Below are 14766 nucleotides of genomic sequence, written 5' to 3' on the forward strand. Positions count from 1 at the left end.
TCCTTACAAATTTACCATTGTGCATAAGTTAAAGCTTTCAGACAAACTTGTGTGTGTCGAGTTCTGCTTGTAGTTTCTGAGTGAAGTAGAAGCAGGCTTTTGAGATCTTTAGTTTTTCATTTCTTCAGATCAGGCTTGGTTCAGCTTATCAGGGTATGTAAACTTACATGACGTGCTAATACGTATCAAAAAGTTCCCTATCAGTATTTTGAAGAGCCATTGCATAATCTCAGACTTGGCATTTGGTGCACAGTATTTGGATTCCATATCATAACACAATTCTTTCACCAAACCGTTGATGCCGACCAGGATGTCCAGAATCAGTGTAATCCAATTGTGGGTCAACTCATAGAAGACAAACAACTGTATGGATAATTTCAGCAAAATGGAGCAACAACACACAACAACATGAACATCTTGTTATGAGTACATGAAGTGTATGGTGAAGAGCTATCAGCAGAGGCAGTGTGATCTCCTGGCCACCTTGATTGCCTGATCTCTTCCCTTGTGATTTTTTACTTGTGGTCCAAATTGAAGGGTCAGGTTTACCCAAATAATCATCACACACTTCAAAAGCTACAGCAGAACATTGAAAATGCTATTGCTGCTATTCCTCAGATAGAGCTGCTATACATGACTCACTACACGCGACTCACAGTTTGAAAAGCGCAGTGCTGCATAGATGTCAACGGTGGCCATTGCCTGCATTTTCTATAATGGGAGGTTCTCCTGTTCATGAAAAAGGTTCAATTATGCATTAATCTTTTAAATATTTTCCGTTCCGGTTTTATTTTCCTCACCCTGTATAATTAAAAGGAATTTATTCATCATATTTAATTCTTACACAGTAAATACAAGAAATAGTGTTTCATTCAAATTCTTTATTTGTCGTTCAAATAATTTCAGAGTATTTGTTTGCTTTCATTAACAACATTTTACAATTATTTGATGTATGAATAAAGCATTAAATTATATGTTGCCACATAAACAAAGTTTTGTAACATATTAAAATCATACTTTATTATAAAATTTCTATAAAAACTAAGAATATTTTCTTTATCTTCCACATAAAAATTCAAAAACAGTTTTGCACACTTTTAAATAAAACAAAATACAACATTTCAATTGCACTACATGTATTTACAAATATGTTTCATGTTCAACTTTCTAAGGAGCTAACTTCTGAGTAAATTTAGGGTTTCATTTTAGGGTCAAGACATGAATTACAACCTCAGAAATATTTAAAACAAATTTTAAACTTTTGTAGTTTTTTTAATACAATACTAAGTAAATCAAATTGCATAAGATAGCATTGATCACATATTAGAGAGATTTTATGTGCTTTTTGCTGGTAACTTTTAATCTATCTCTCGATAGTTTATGCAAGTAAACAGATTTTTCTTTATAAAAGAAAATAGCAAAATGTTCTAGGTATAAAATGCAGTCAGTTGTAAATAACATAACTTGACACTATCTATTATCAGAACTACTTTCACTAGTACATCATTATAGTAACTGGAGATGTTCATTACAGTAACAGGTTTTATAAATTTCAAGTAGGATCAGGGGAGTATTATTATTATTTTTGTTTTGTTTTTGGTGAATGAAGGAAAGACAAAACAATATTTCAAAAAGTATACATTGGCATTAAGTGTAATTAAGGTAACAGACTCGAATGCATTTTTTCAAGACAAATTATTTTAGGCTTGTTTCTATGGCAGATAGCTGTAAACATTGTGCTGAAAAGCATTCTTGTTATAGACAGACAGTACTACAAGAAACAAACAGGAAGATCAAGCAGAACATCAAAATATATGATACTAATCATCCCATGGGCCAAGCACATCAAGTACTTGATGTTATTAACCAAAAACCGGTGCTAAACATACCTTAATTTCTTGGAACTTCATTTTACCTATAGACAATAAGTTACCGAATTATAAGATCTATAATTACTTATGCCTGTCCTGTATGAGAAATTTGCCAGACATGAAATTATGTTAAATATTATACATAGGCAGATCACAAATGGCTGGTGGCCCAATAATGTAAATGTAATAGGTGAAGAATTTAAATTGCCAAAAATTGAAAACTACATGTCAAAATTAGCCAAGAAATTCTTCAAGAATATTTATAAAATGAACATTGAGAACATTTCTGCTCTGGATTATGACTATAATGAACCAATAACACCAGAAGACCTGGTGTGTTATTTAGAGCACTCTGTTTATTTTTGCAGCTAATTAATTGTATTTTATTCTATTTTTCATTTTGTATTTTTTATTTGTTCGCTTCTTTAAAAAATTTGCATATTTCTGTAAAATTATTAGATGCTTATTTTTCTGAAATAAACTTTCCCCATTTTGGCTCACACATTCTAAATTAAAATATGGCTTCAAAACCCCATCTCCACTTTGCCTGCAAATAGGCTTATTGCACTTTTATTATAATATTGAATCCCTTAGCTCCTTTCTAGTCACAACCTCTTCTGCCTATGATAAATGGCTTCGCCTCCACAGTACTTGTTTCTCTGCTTGACTCACAGATGGTTTCTCTTCAGAAATAATTTCAGACTTATTTTGCTTATTGTCACCTGCGTGTCACATTTGCGAACTTTCCCACGTGATATGTATAGGGTGTAGCCCATGAGCTCAAATATGTGATTTTGTCATCTGACCGAATATTTTCCTGTTAACATTAACATGCAAGAATTTACATTTTTATTTATTTTAAGATATTTTTGCTGCACTAAATCATAGGGCCTCAAAAGTTGGAAGAGTAAGAAAAGCAAAATACAATGTAAACATATTATACCATGCAATATCTAACGTAAAAATAAAATTTGTGGCAATTTAATAAAATGCGGCAACATATGTGGCCTTTGAAGTTTAGGTCATGGAGGAAGCCTTGCAGGTGCATTGTTTTGAAATTAAAGCAAGCCTGGACATTTTTCTAATTTTTTAAAATATATTTAAATATTATTTTAATGATATGAAACTGAATGCAAAAAGAAGTGAAGAAATACCAAAATTACACCTTGCACAAAGACAATAATGAGAAATATTCACTAAAGGCAGAGTGAATGGAATCTGCATAATATTTAAGTTTCATTAATTCAATGAATTTCATTTATTGCATGGAAACATTTTCCTTAGTAAAAATTAAAAATTAAAAACTGGAAGATTTGGCCATCTACCAAGAGACTAGGAGATGTGATGAAGTCTGCAGAGTTAATAGCTATGGGATTGCTGCCATGTTTGCCTCATGGCTGTATTAGCCATGTAAAAGCATCTAGTAGCATTACAATTGTTAGTCACCAAATTTAACTTCTTTCAGCTTCTCTAAAATGAAGCTGAAAAGTAAGAGTTAACAATGCAAACAGTCTAGGAAATATCACGTGTTATTATTTTGAAAAATAAATTTAGAAGCTTTAGTGAATGGCATCAGTATCAAAATTTACATTGCTATGGAGACTCTCTTAAAAGTGATCGCGAAAAAATAAAATGCAATGGAAATTAATAAATATTTTTAAAGAAATTTCATGAACTTTCAATAAACATGCTAGACAATAATTAGTTAAAAATGTCAATAATTAATTAAAACTGTCAGTTTTAAATTATACATTAAGCATCCTATTTTTTATAATTTTTCCTTACCAATTTCAAAAAATGTTTACGGCCATTTGGATTGGGATTTCATTTATATTATATTAATTTATTTACATTAAAATGTTAATTGTTCACTTTGCATTTGGCAATCACAGTATAATTCTCAAAACTTTAAAAAATTCTGTAAAATCTCTAAATAACTATGAGATTGCTATTAAGCATAAGTGTGGAATACTGCTGAAATTTGTAAATATTTAATAATATTGTGATATATGTATATAGCATTAAAAGCTGCATGAAAAATGAGCTTAAAAAGTTTTTCGTCTTGGAAACTTACAGAATTTCAGAAAAAATTAAAAAATTATATTGTGCTTAGAGATCAATAATATATTTATTGCTTTGTTTTTCTAGGAAAACAGAATAAGTATAATGTTGTGTATAATATAGCAATTTAACAATAAATGTGACAAGCTAATTTTCTAACAAAATATCTGCAAAAGATATAGTTAAAATGCCAAGTTTTACAAATCTCTTAACAAGTAAAAAATATAATTTCCACAATCGTAACACTTTTTTTAAATACTGGAAGGCTAAATTATTTTAATATAAAGGTGTAATATCTGGCAAAAAGTATTTATCACAAATCCTGTGGTCCAGGGATCAGTAACCTTTACATTAAAATCAGCATCTTAAATGGCAGGTTCAAGATGAATTTTCATAACAGAACTTTAAGACATACTCAATATCCAATTATTTTAAGACAGCTTATTAAATCAAAATTATACTTAGAAAACTATTTAAAATATCAATTTTTATATTATATATTGATTTATATTAGTATATGTAAACAAAGATGTTGTTGTATATTGTAGGCTGAATAATTACAATCTAATAACCCAAATTTTCGTCTTTAAGCAGTTGTCTGAATAAGAACGATTACATCAAGCTCCATACTTGGAATATAAATATTTTGTGTGTCAAAATTTTGCAAGAATATTAAAATACAAAGTGCAGTTTTAGAATACTTTTCTTCTGTAGAGTTAGTTATCTCAGGGAGTATTAGAATGTTTCATGACATTAATATGATATTAAAAATTATATTTTTTATATTTCTAGATCTTCTGCATTGCTTATTTGACTATAAACTACAATTTAGAAGATTCTCTTTACCTGAAGAAATGAAATGATTACAAAAAATACGTTACAAATAAATTCAGAAAGTTCCAGCTACAGAAATACACTCATATCCATAAATTAAGGATAACTCAGAATCATATGAAAATCAAACTCTAAACTAAAAATTTCACCTGTAAAATTATCACACACACATCTTCAAAAATAATATTCAAATTACAGGAAGTCATCAGGTGACACCAATAGTACATCACAATGATGAGAGTGTAAGACAAGTATATATAAGGAATGGTAATAAAGAAGTAAAATTGTTCACAAACACTCTGTAAGCCACTCAGTGCCACAGAGGAGGCACGTGAATGATTTTTTACAAGGAAGTATCCAAAGAACTTGGAATAACCCCAAAGTGTCATCTCTAGGCTTTGGCATCAGTATTTGGTAGTAACTGCCAAAAGAAGCAGACAGAGCACAGCATCAGACCTGCTTCGTCAGCTATCTTCAGCCAAGGGTATGACAATTTCGAGGCAAACTGTGTACAAAAGTTTGGGACAGATTAGTCTGTATGCTCGCAAGGCCTGTCAGATGTTTTTGCTCACGGCAACTCAGTGTCGCCAGCAGTAGACAACATGCAATGTGGACATCGTCACACTGGGCTTGCGTAATGATTCATGTTGGACTTTCATATGGAGAACTTCAGGTACCCACTGCCACCAAGACATCATTAAACGACACTGTTACGATGGTGCAGGATTGCTTGTTTGGGGTGGAATTATACAAGGGTCCAAGAACAGATCTGTATGTTACCGTGATAGGCCAAATTTATCGAAACATCACCCTGAAACAACATGTATGTCTGTTTAGAGGTGCCATGGGTGCAGAATTTGTGTTTAAAGATGATGCGCCCATCCTCACCATGCAAACATTGTAAAGGAATGCCTTCAGTTTGAGGATATCAACCGTATGGAATGGCAAGTATTCTCACTTGACTTGAATCCAATAGAACATGTGTGGGACATGCTAATTGCAGCCCATTAAGTAGCTCCTACATGTGACTGGAACTTTAGAGAGCATTGCGTGGAATAATCTTTCCCAAGATCAGCTTGACAATTTGATACTCAGCATGCCCTAGGCATTGTACAGAGTGTATTTCATCGTCTGGGAGACATACAATGTATTAACCATCATACCAACTATATAATGTTGAGTTTTTGTAAAAGATATTTTTTATAATTGCTACTGGGAGCACAACTCCTAGTTTTTATGAATGGTATCATACATACATCGTCTCTTTTGTTTAATAAATGGGCTTATGAATAAGTCAGGTTTGTTTTGTTTCTGAACCTTTATAGATATGAGTGTATTATAGACAGCAAAATTATCAAATTTTAGAATGCTGATAAATTGTTTCTCATTAAAATAATGTTTCACTAATGTTTTCTAGGATACACTTCTCTATTCTCTTTAGCATGAAAAACTGAATGAAGTATGTGTAACAGCCATGATATCAATTAAGCTGTAACTGCACTTCTTTACACAATAAGAGTACCTGTGCCCCAAAAGACAAGGCTGCAATATCTGCCTCATATGTTGGTGGTGGACAGTTTAAAAATGCTTCATGGGTTTCACTCTCCCAAGTGAAAATTCACAGCATTAATTCAAATTAGAAATATATTCCTTTGATGAGCTAAAATGCCTAACTGAAGGTTTTTCTAAAAGCAGAAGACATGCATATTTTTTGAATGTATACGGTTGAAGAAACAAATATTTACCTACATATCCCAGTAGATTTATGATATGACTATTATCTTCAGTGAATGGCATGAGTGTTACAAGTTACATTTACTACATGATTTTAAACTTAGCAAAAGCAATTAATTTCTATGCATAAATGGAAATACAATTAGGGAAGAACTGGTACACTTAAATTTGCATTCTCTAATTTTTTAGTTTTCTATTGATTTATAATAAACAGGGTTGCCATTCAAATAGGAGAATCAAATTCCCAGATTGTTTCAGACTTTCCATATATGTTTCAAGAAAATTCCAGGCTATCTGGAATGCACATTGGCTGTGCTGAGGGTAAATTAATTATGGCGTACCATTTAAAAACACAAAAATTTGCCAGTTACATATGACTTTATATGCATGTATATGTATAATCCCCAAAACATTACTTTTATAACTATAATAGGAGTTACTTTCTCCACTGAGGATTGAGATTAGAATCTGCCCAATCAGGATTTAAAAATGTTTTTTCTGCTGACATTTTGCAGCTTAAGAACTAAATCTATTTAATTATGTTTTAAAAATAAATTCAAGTATTTTATATTTATTTAGCAGCATACATAAGTAAAAAATATGTGTGCTAAATTTCATGATGGTATGTCATATTACTGCTAGAATATGCCCGAGAAAATTGCATGAAATTTGAAAGTATTATTAACTAATAATACATAAATTTAAAAGGAAGAACACATATTAAATGATATAAATAACATTAAAATGAAGTTAATTACTTAAATATTAAAAATTGAAAAGGTATTTAAGAAAGAAGAAAAGGTTTAAAGGATTTTGTTTCATACGAGAATGGGGAGGATTTACTTTTGTTCAACATGCACTGCACGTGCGTAGCTCTGGATTCTCGAGGTTACTAGAAACTTGCTTTGCCTTTCTAAAAGACAATCTGACTGCTGCTGCGAAAATTGCTACGGCAGCTGTCCAAATGACGCTCACGCGATTTGCCAAGAAAGTGATCGCTTCTGATGTCGGCACGAAAATCACTTTTTTGGAGATTACAACATTAAATTCCCTCACTTTTCTGGATTTTGACTAAAATAATTAAATACCTTGATTTTTCCGGTCAATTTTCGAATTCCCTGACTTTTTTTTTTTTTTTTGTTCAATTTTCCAGGTAGCGTGGCAACCCTGAATGAAGACTTTGATAAGCAACAATCAATAACACCGAATTCAGTTCTTTAATGAAACATGAAAGTCAATTTTCAGTGTTATAAAACTGAATTTTTGATTGTATATGAATTCATATTTTTAGCATTCAAAATTTGATGCCTCAACATAATTAATATATTTATATTAAAAGCCTCAGTATTTCAGTTTTTAAAACTATACAATATCTATATAGCACCACATCTAAATACTGTTACAAGGTGCAAAAACATTTTAGTGATTTTATTTATCCTTGTAATGCAATAGTCAAGGATGCACTAAAGTGACCACATACCCCTGATACAGATAACAAACTCACTTTACGTGTTTCACAGCTGCGTTTTACTAACAGTTGGCACGAGCATATTTTATGTAACGTTTCAACTTATGTTAAAATAGACTTTCCAAAAACATTCAACAATAGATATGGAAAAAATTTCATCAACAATTTAAAAAATTAAACTATATATACATAATTATAAAATATTAAAAAAACAGTCACTGGTTAAAAATGAACAGTACTTGAAATTATATATAAATAACAAATACTCAATGATAAAAGTGAATAAAAAGTTTATAAGTTTATAAAACAAACACAATTAGATTGTCACAACAAAAATATTAAATGTGCATACGTATGGAGGACAAATATTTTCAAGCTCTTCTTTCTTGCAGTATTTGCAGAACTTCTTCACAACCTTTTTCTGCCAACAAGCGATACTCTTCTATTTCATTTAATACCTGAAAGAGTAGTAAAGATTATTGTATTAAGTAGTTAAATCTTTTAATAGTAATACATATTAGTGATATCAAGTTCAAGGTATATGCTAATAACATCCAAACACTAAAGCCTAATCTTTGGGAGAAATAAAGTAAATAACACTCACCTAAATATGTTTATTTTTTATCTGATGCCAAACAAATTTTAAAGTTGGCAAAACAAAGCACTTAATTTAAAAATTTTATGCTTTTTCATAGATATGAATAAGGGCTTTCCTACATCAAATTTTTATCTCTATTTTTAATACACTCTTCATGTACATTGAATAATGCTCATTTTATAAACATATGCAAGTAGAAATCAAAATGACACGTTTTATGGGATTGATAGCAATTTACATACTGCAATTCTGTCATATTTTATGTATCTTAAAGTGATTATTTTATTATGAGAAACCTCAATATTTTATTCTTTATTTAACGGTAATAACAAAAGAGAGTCATTCTTATTATCTGCACAAAAATTTGCACAAGATACTAAAATTTTCTGTGTTTTGTACCAAGAAACATTACATTTTTATAGCCTTTTAAATATGCATTGAATCAATATCTAAGATTGAGTAAGAACATGGTTAGATGAAAGAAAAGGAGAAGGGGGACCAATAGATTTTATACTTCAGGCTTTAACAAGAATCTGATTATAATAAAGTTTATTTTACCATTGCATATTAAAATTACAATCATGACAATTTCCCATTCATCACATTTTTCTGAACTAATTGGATCACAAAGTATTCCCCCTAATTGAATCTATTACATTTAAGATTAATGTGCAGTACATGGCATTTAATGACAAATTTTAGAGCCATCAGTTTGCATACACTGGTTTTCCATTATTCACATAAAAAATGAAGTTCCACTGATTAATAGTGTTTATCCAGGAGGCATCAAAAGTGGCATTTTTTAGTTATGAATTTCTCATAGTCCATGCAAGTCTATTACCACAGTTATAATCATCACAACATAGTGATACTTAATACATGCTTACATTATTTGCTATTTCCTAAATTAATATCTATAATGTATGGATAACACTGAAAATTAATATTTGAACTCATGAAACACATTAAAATAGCATTTGATCACTTGTCTAATACAGCTTCCGTGCTATTGTTTGAAACATACATGTTTTCAAAAAGAAGAAATACATCACAAGCTGCAAAAAATAAAAGCAGATTTTTATATTAATAGTGAATTTTTTTTAAAAAAAATGTTAAGTCATACAAAACAAATATAAAAGGAAATATTTTCTTTTAGAATAAGGTTAATTATAATACATCTAATTGAAGGTCCTTTTCTAATATGGAAGAAACTAATCACTAACCCCAGTTTTGTAATTTTCATCTTTTATGCCTTCTGCATTTATCGTTACGTTGTAATAAGCACCAAGAACTCCCGTTTCTAAACATCGGATACCAACCTTCAAAAGAGAAAAAAATTATTATTTAAACAAATGATTTTAAATACACAAATATGAAATTCAAAATACACATAAGAAAAAACATTGATTTAAGAAATATTAAAATTTTTTAAACTCCTATTAAATTTAAATTTCTTATAAATATTATCATGTACTTTTATCAACAGTTTATTGCAGCTCCCAATTTTCTGAATTACAGAAATACGTAGTCCGTAAATTACAAAAGTACACTAAGACAGAACAGGGTATTTAGTAGTCCGTAGTGAAATATATCAGCTAGTACATATGGCATTATTTTCCCACAGCAATTTTGCTTATGAACAAACACAATTACTACTGCAAAATATGGAAAAACGTTCCATTACTTTGACAAAAAAATACAATTTTTATTCTGCCGTGGTACTATACAATTATACAAACAGCACTCACTTACTTAACTAAACTTCACGTATTTATATATATACAGGGTGTTTATAAAGTCCCGGACCCATGTTGATGTTTAATAACTCATAAAATAATAAAGATAGATTAAAATTAATAACATAAATGGTTACATAGACTCAAAAAGTTTCATGACCCTTGTCAATGAACTTCCACGTGTGGCCCCTTCGTCGCGAGTCGATATTCAATTTCCCGCCAGATGTCAGCATCCACAGAGGCTATTGTGCTTGTAATTCTCGCTTTTAGGTTATCCATGTTCGACACTCTCCTCCTGTAAACGTTGTCCTTTACAAACCCCCAAAAGGAAAAATTCCAGCGGCGTTATATCAGGTGATCTGGGTGGCCAAGGAATTGGACCTCCTGGCCCAATCCATCTTCCTGTAAAATGGTCATTCAACGAACTACGAATGATGGTACCCCAGTGAGGTGGTGCACCATCTTGTTGCAAAAAGACATGTGGCTGAAGCTCTTCTAGTTGTGGAAATACAAAGTTTTCAAACATCTCTAAGTATACAACTAATGAGACAGTCTTTTCTATAAAAAAAAGAAAGGCCCAAATGACACGGTCGTGCATTAGTCCACACCACACATTAACCTTTGGGGAATCCCTTTGTGCCTCACAGTATTCATGGGGGTTTTCAGATCCCCATATACGCACATTATGGCGATTAACAATGCCAGAAAGATGCCAAAAACAAAAGAGAGAAAAATGCAATTAATAAGCAGACGATATTTAGAAAAGTACAGATATTTAGACTGAAAAATGAAATTATCTGAAACTAACCACAAACGCAGATGATATTTACAAAAGTAAAGATATTCAAACCTGAAAAGGAAAATATAGAAGTTATTCCATCAATAAATGCTATAAGTTTGTTTATATCTTCATTATTTTATGAGTTATTAAACATCAAAATGGTTTCCGGACTTTATAAACACCCTGTATTTTACATGAATATTAAATTAGTGTCATTATCAGTTTCATATAATTGCAATAACATTTGGAGTGGCCACCCATATGGTATTGTCTTTGGGGAGCCTACTGTCGTATCGAAGGGCCCAGGTTCAAATCCCGGACAAGACATGGATGTTTGTAAATGTATAGTGTCTTTGCAGCATGGGGGCATTCTAAATATATGATGAGCTGAAAGTCGTATGGTTTGCTGGAAGAGAAGAGGGGTGGGCAACCCTCTTCCCTTCCACCAACCCTTCAATAATAATATTTTTCTGCAGGTCATAGCAATTAGCATTTATCAATAACAGCTCAACACAAATTTGTAATTTGTTTCTGTTCACACAAGAGTATAAGTTTCAGTTAAGATTAAAAGAATAAGAATTAAAACTATTTGCAAATACCTACAGGTACATAGATGATATTATTACCTTCAATAATAATAAGGTGATAGATAGATTAAAAACCCACTCTACCATTCTAAAATTAACCCTACTAATACTAATCAACTGTCTTAATTTGCAAATTGTTAATCATCACACCATAAAAAATTTTGACAAAAAAAGATTTTAAGTTCACTACTATTAAATTAATGAATTGGAATTCCAATATTTCCAAAAAAGTAATAGAAAATACCTTTATTAGTCAAGTTAAAAGGCTAAGGAATATTTGTACAGATGTTCAAGTGAAATCTCCTTAGCACACTCAAAGATAAAAGTTGAGATTGAATTTATTAATTTGTATTTCAAAAATCAAACATTAATTTTAAATTTTAATCTTTTAGTTTATGAGATATGAAAGCTATATCCGACAGCTTTAATAAGGAGGATAAATTTGGTTGGTGAAGATTTGCACAAATGTAAAATAGTATGATGTATCAATTTGTAATATTCTTTTTTCTGGCTTAGTTAGTAAAAGCTTAGAAGCCAGAAAAAGAATATTACAAATTAAGAGCCAATTTATTTTCTTAAGTCACAATTGGAGCTCTTTTTGAATGAAGATTTTTTATCCTTTTCTCTATCTTCCTGTTTCATGACTTTTAGCCAGAAATTTTAGAAATGAGTTTATTTACTTATTTGATTTAATAGCTAGTCACACTGTCTAGCCATGCCATAACTACCATTTTCACCAGCCTAATTTTTGCTGTTCTCTTAAACCTGGCAACTGTAGACAGACACACCTACCCATGGAATTAAGAAAAAAACTTTGTTCATTGTTAGCTACCACGTACAATGTACTGAGTAGGTTTTTATAGCTTTTAAAATTATTCTGTCCTAATTCATTATTTTAAATATGACAATTTCATTTAACTGAATACTTTTGTAATATAAGGTGTGCACCTTTTGTTTACATTTGCATTATGTTTTATTTACTTGATCACATCATTAATTTGATACTTGCATTTTGTTCTTTTATTTGGCATTTAAATAATGTTTTTTCATTTTATATGCTGTTACAAATAATTTATAAATTGATTTATGTCACGTAGCACATTACCTCCTGAAATTTTTCAGTGTTGCAATGGGCAGTGATATTTGTATTGGTATGCAATACATTGAATTTTGTAAAAATATATTTTTATATGCATACTACACTCATGTCCATAAATTAAGGATAATTCGGAGTCACGTGGAAATTATACTCTAAAATAAATATATCACCTGTAAAATCACTACACACATCTTCAAGATTCATATGCACATTTCAGGAAGTAACCAGATGACACCGATGATACGTCACAATGACAAAGTGTAAGAGAGTGATATATAAGGAATACAGGCAAAAAAGTAAAATTGTTCGCAGGCGCTTTATAAGCATTTCAGTGCAATAACCAAATAGTTATAACACAAAGGAAGCATTTGGATGATTTTTTACGTGGTAGAATTATCGGCCATCTGGAATGTGGGCGTACCCAACTGGAAGTATCAGATGAACTTGGAATTGCCCAGAGTGTCATCTCTAGGGTTTGGCAACGATTCCAAGATGATGGTAATATGAGTAGACGTTACAGCACAGGTCGCCCCAGAGTTACAACGCCGAATGAGGACCGCTATTTGGCAGTTACTGCCAAAAGAAACAGGCGGAGCACAGCCTCAGACCTGTCTCATCAGCTCTCTTCAGCCACTGGTACGACAATTTCAAGGCAGACCGTGTACAGACGCTTAGGGCAGATTGGTCTATATGCTCGTAGACCTGTCAGATGCATTCCACTTACTGCAACTCACTGTCGCCTGCGGTTAGCCTGGAGTAGAGAGCATGCATTGTGGACACCGCAACAGTGGGCTTGTGTGATGTTTTCCGACAAAGTCCAGGTTTAGCTTGCAGTCTGATTCTCGCCGGACTTTCATATGGAGAGCTCCAGGTCCCGTTACCACCAAGAAAACATCATTGAACGACACCGTTATGGTGGAGCAGGAGTGCTCGTTTGGGGTGGAATTATTCTGGGTTCCAGAACTGACCTGCATCTTCAAATTGGAACCATGACAAGCCAAAACTATCGGGACGTCATTCTGGAACAACATGTACGTTTGTTTTGGGGCGCCATGGGCGCACAATTTGTGTTTATGGATGACAACGACCGTCCTCATTGTGCAAACATCATAAACAAATGCCTTCAATCGCAGAATATCACCCGTATGGACTGGCCAGCATTCTCACCGGACTTGAATCCAGTAGAGCACGTGTGGAACATACTTGGCCGACGAGTTGCAGCCCATCAACCTCCTCCTACATGTCTACTGGAACTTCGGAGAGATTGCTTTTTGAGTGGTGTAATATCCCCCATGATCAGATCGATAATTTGATACTCAGCATGCCTAGGCTTTGTACGGACTGTATTGCATCGTCTGGGAGACATACAATGTATTAACAATCATACCAACCATGTAATATTGGTTTTTTGTAAATAGGTTTTTTTTTGTAATTTGCTCCAGGGAGAAAACATCGCTAATTTTTTTTAATAATATCAAATATATAGCATCTTTACATTAGGTTGAATAAATAAGCTTTACAAATAAGTCAAATTTGTTTTGCTTATAAGTCTTCCTTTGCCTGATTTTGCATTATCCTTAATTTATGGACATGAGTGTATATATTTTCATTCTCCCAAAACTGTATCAATCTTATGCAAATAAGCCAGATTGCTATAGTAGCTACATTGTCATTAATTATTGCTATAGGTATGCTTATTTGCATAAGCAAATAAGAGTACACATATAAATAAAAAAATACCAGGAGAAAGCATTAGCAGAAAACAACTAAAATGAAATTTTATGTCTGGGCTCTCAAATATAGCTTCCTATTACAGTTAATGGTTCAAAATAGTTACAATTAATGGTCTAAGACAGTGATTCTCGACCCTTTTTTTTGTCACAGCACACTTTTAATGATTTCAAAATTTGGCAGCACACAGAGAAAATGGTAAGTTTTAAAGTTGCTTACTTACCTATAATACCCTGTGTAAAATAGTTTATGATAATTTTGAATGT

The 14766-nt window shown here is 31.8% G+C and overlaps 2 protein-coding genes across 7 annotated transcripts in view; one reads left to right on the plus strand and one right to left on the minus strand.

Moving 5' to 3' along the window:
- LOC118201226 (U8 snoRNA-decapping enzyme-like) overlaps positions 1-6059 on the plus strand; it is a 25659-nt gene extending 19600 nt beyond the window's left edge. For 5 of the 6 annotated variants that reach the window (XR_015039895.1, XR_015039896.1, XR_004760209.2 and 2 more), the window contains one exon: positions 4725-6059. Coding sequence is in view for 1 of the 6 variants with exons in the window: in XM_035373282.2 (XP_035229173.1) it covers positions 4725-4795 (71 nt within the window). In the remaining 5 variants the exon portion in view is untranslated. The remainder of the gene's footprint in view (positions 1-4724) is intronic. The other variant, XR_004760211.2, reaches the window with a different exon arrangement.
- LOC118187350 (formimidoyltransferase-cyclodeaminase-like) overlaps positions 862-14766 on the minus strand; it is a 64448-nt gene continuing 50543 nt past the window's right edge. Inside the window, exons 12-13 of the mRNA XM_085812177.1 lie at positions 9790-9885; positions 862-8426 (exon numbers count right to left, since the gene is read on the minus strand). Of these exons, the coding sequence (XP_085668303.1) occupies positions 8340-8426; positions 9790-9885 (183 nt within the window). The 3' untranslated portion in view covers positions 862-8339. The remainder of the gene's footprint in view (positions 8427-9789; positions 9886-14766) is intronic.

Source organism: Stegodyphus dumicola, chromosome 2 (assembly GCF_044657685.1).
Source record: "Stegodyphus dumicola isolate Sdum_Otavi_A_Nest chromosome 2, ASM4465768v1".
NCBI lineage: Eukaryota > Metazoa > Arthropoda > Arachnida > Araneae > Eresidae > Stegodyphus > Stegodyphus dumicola.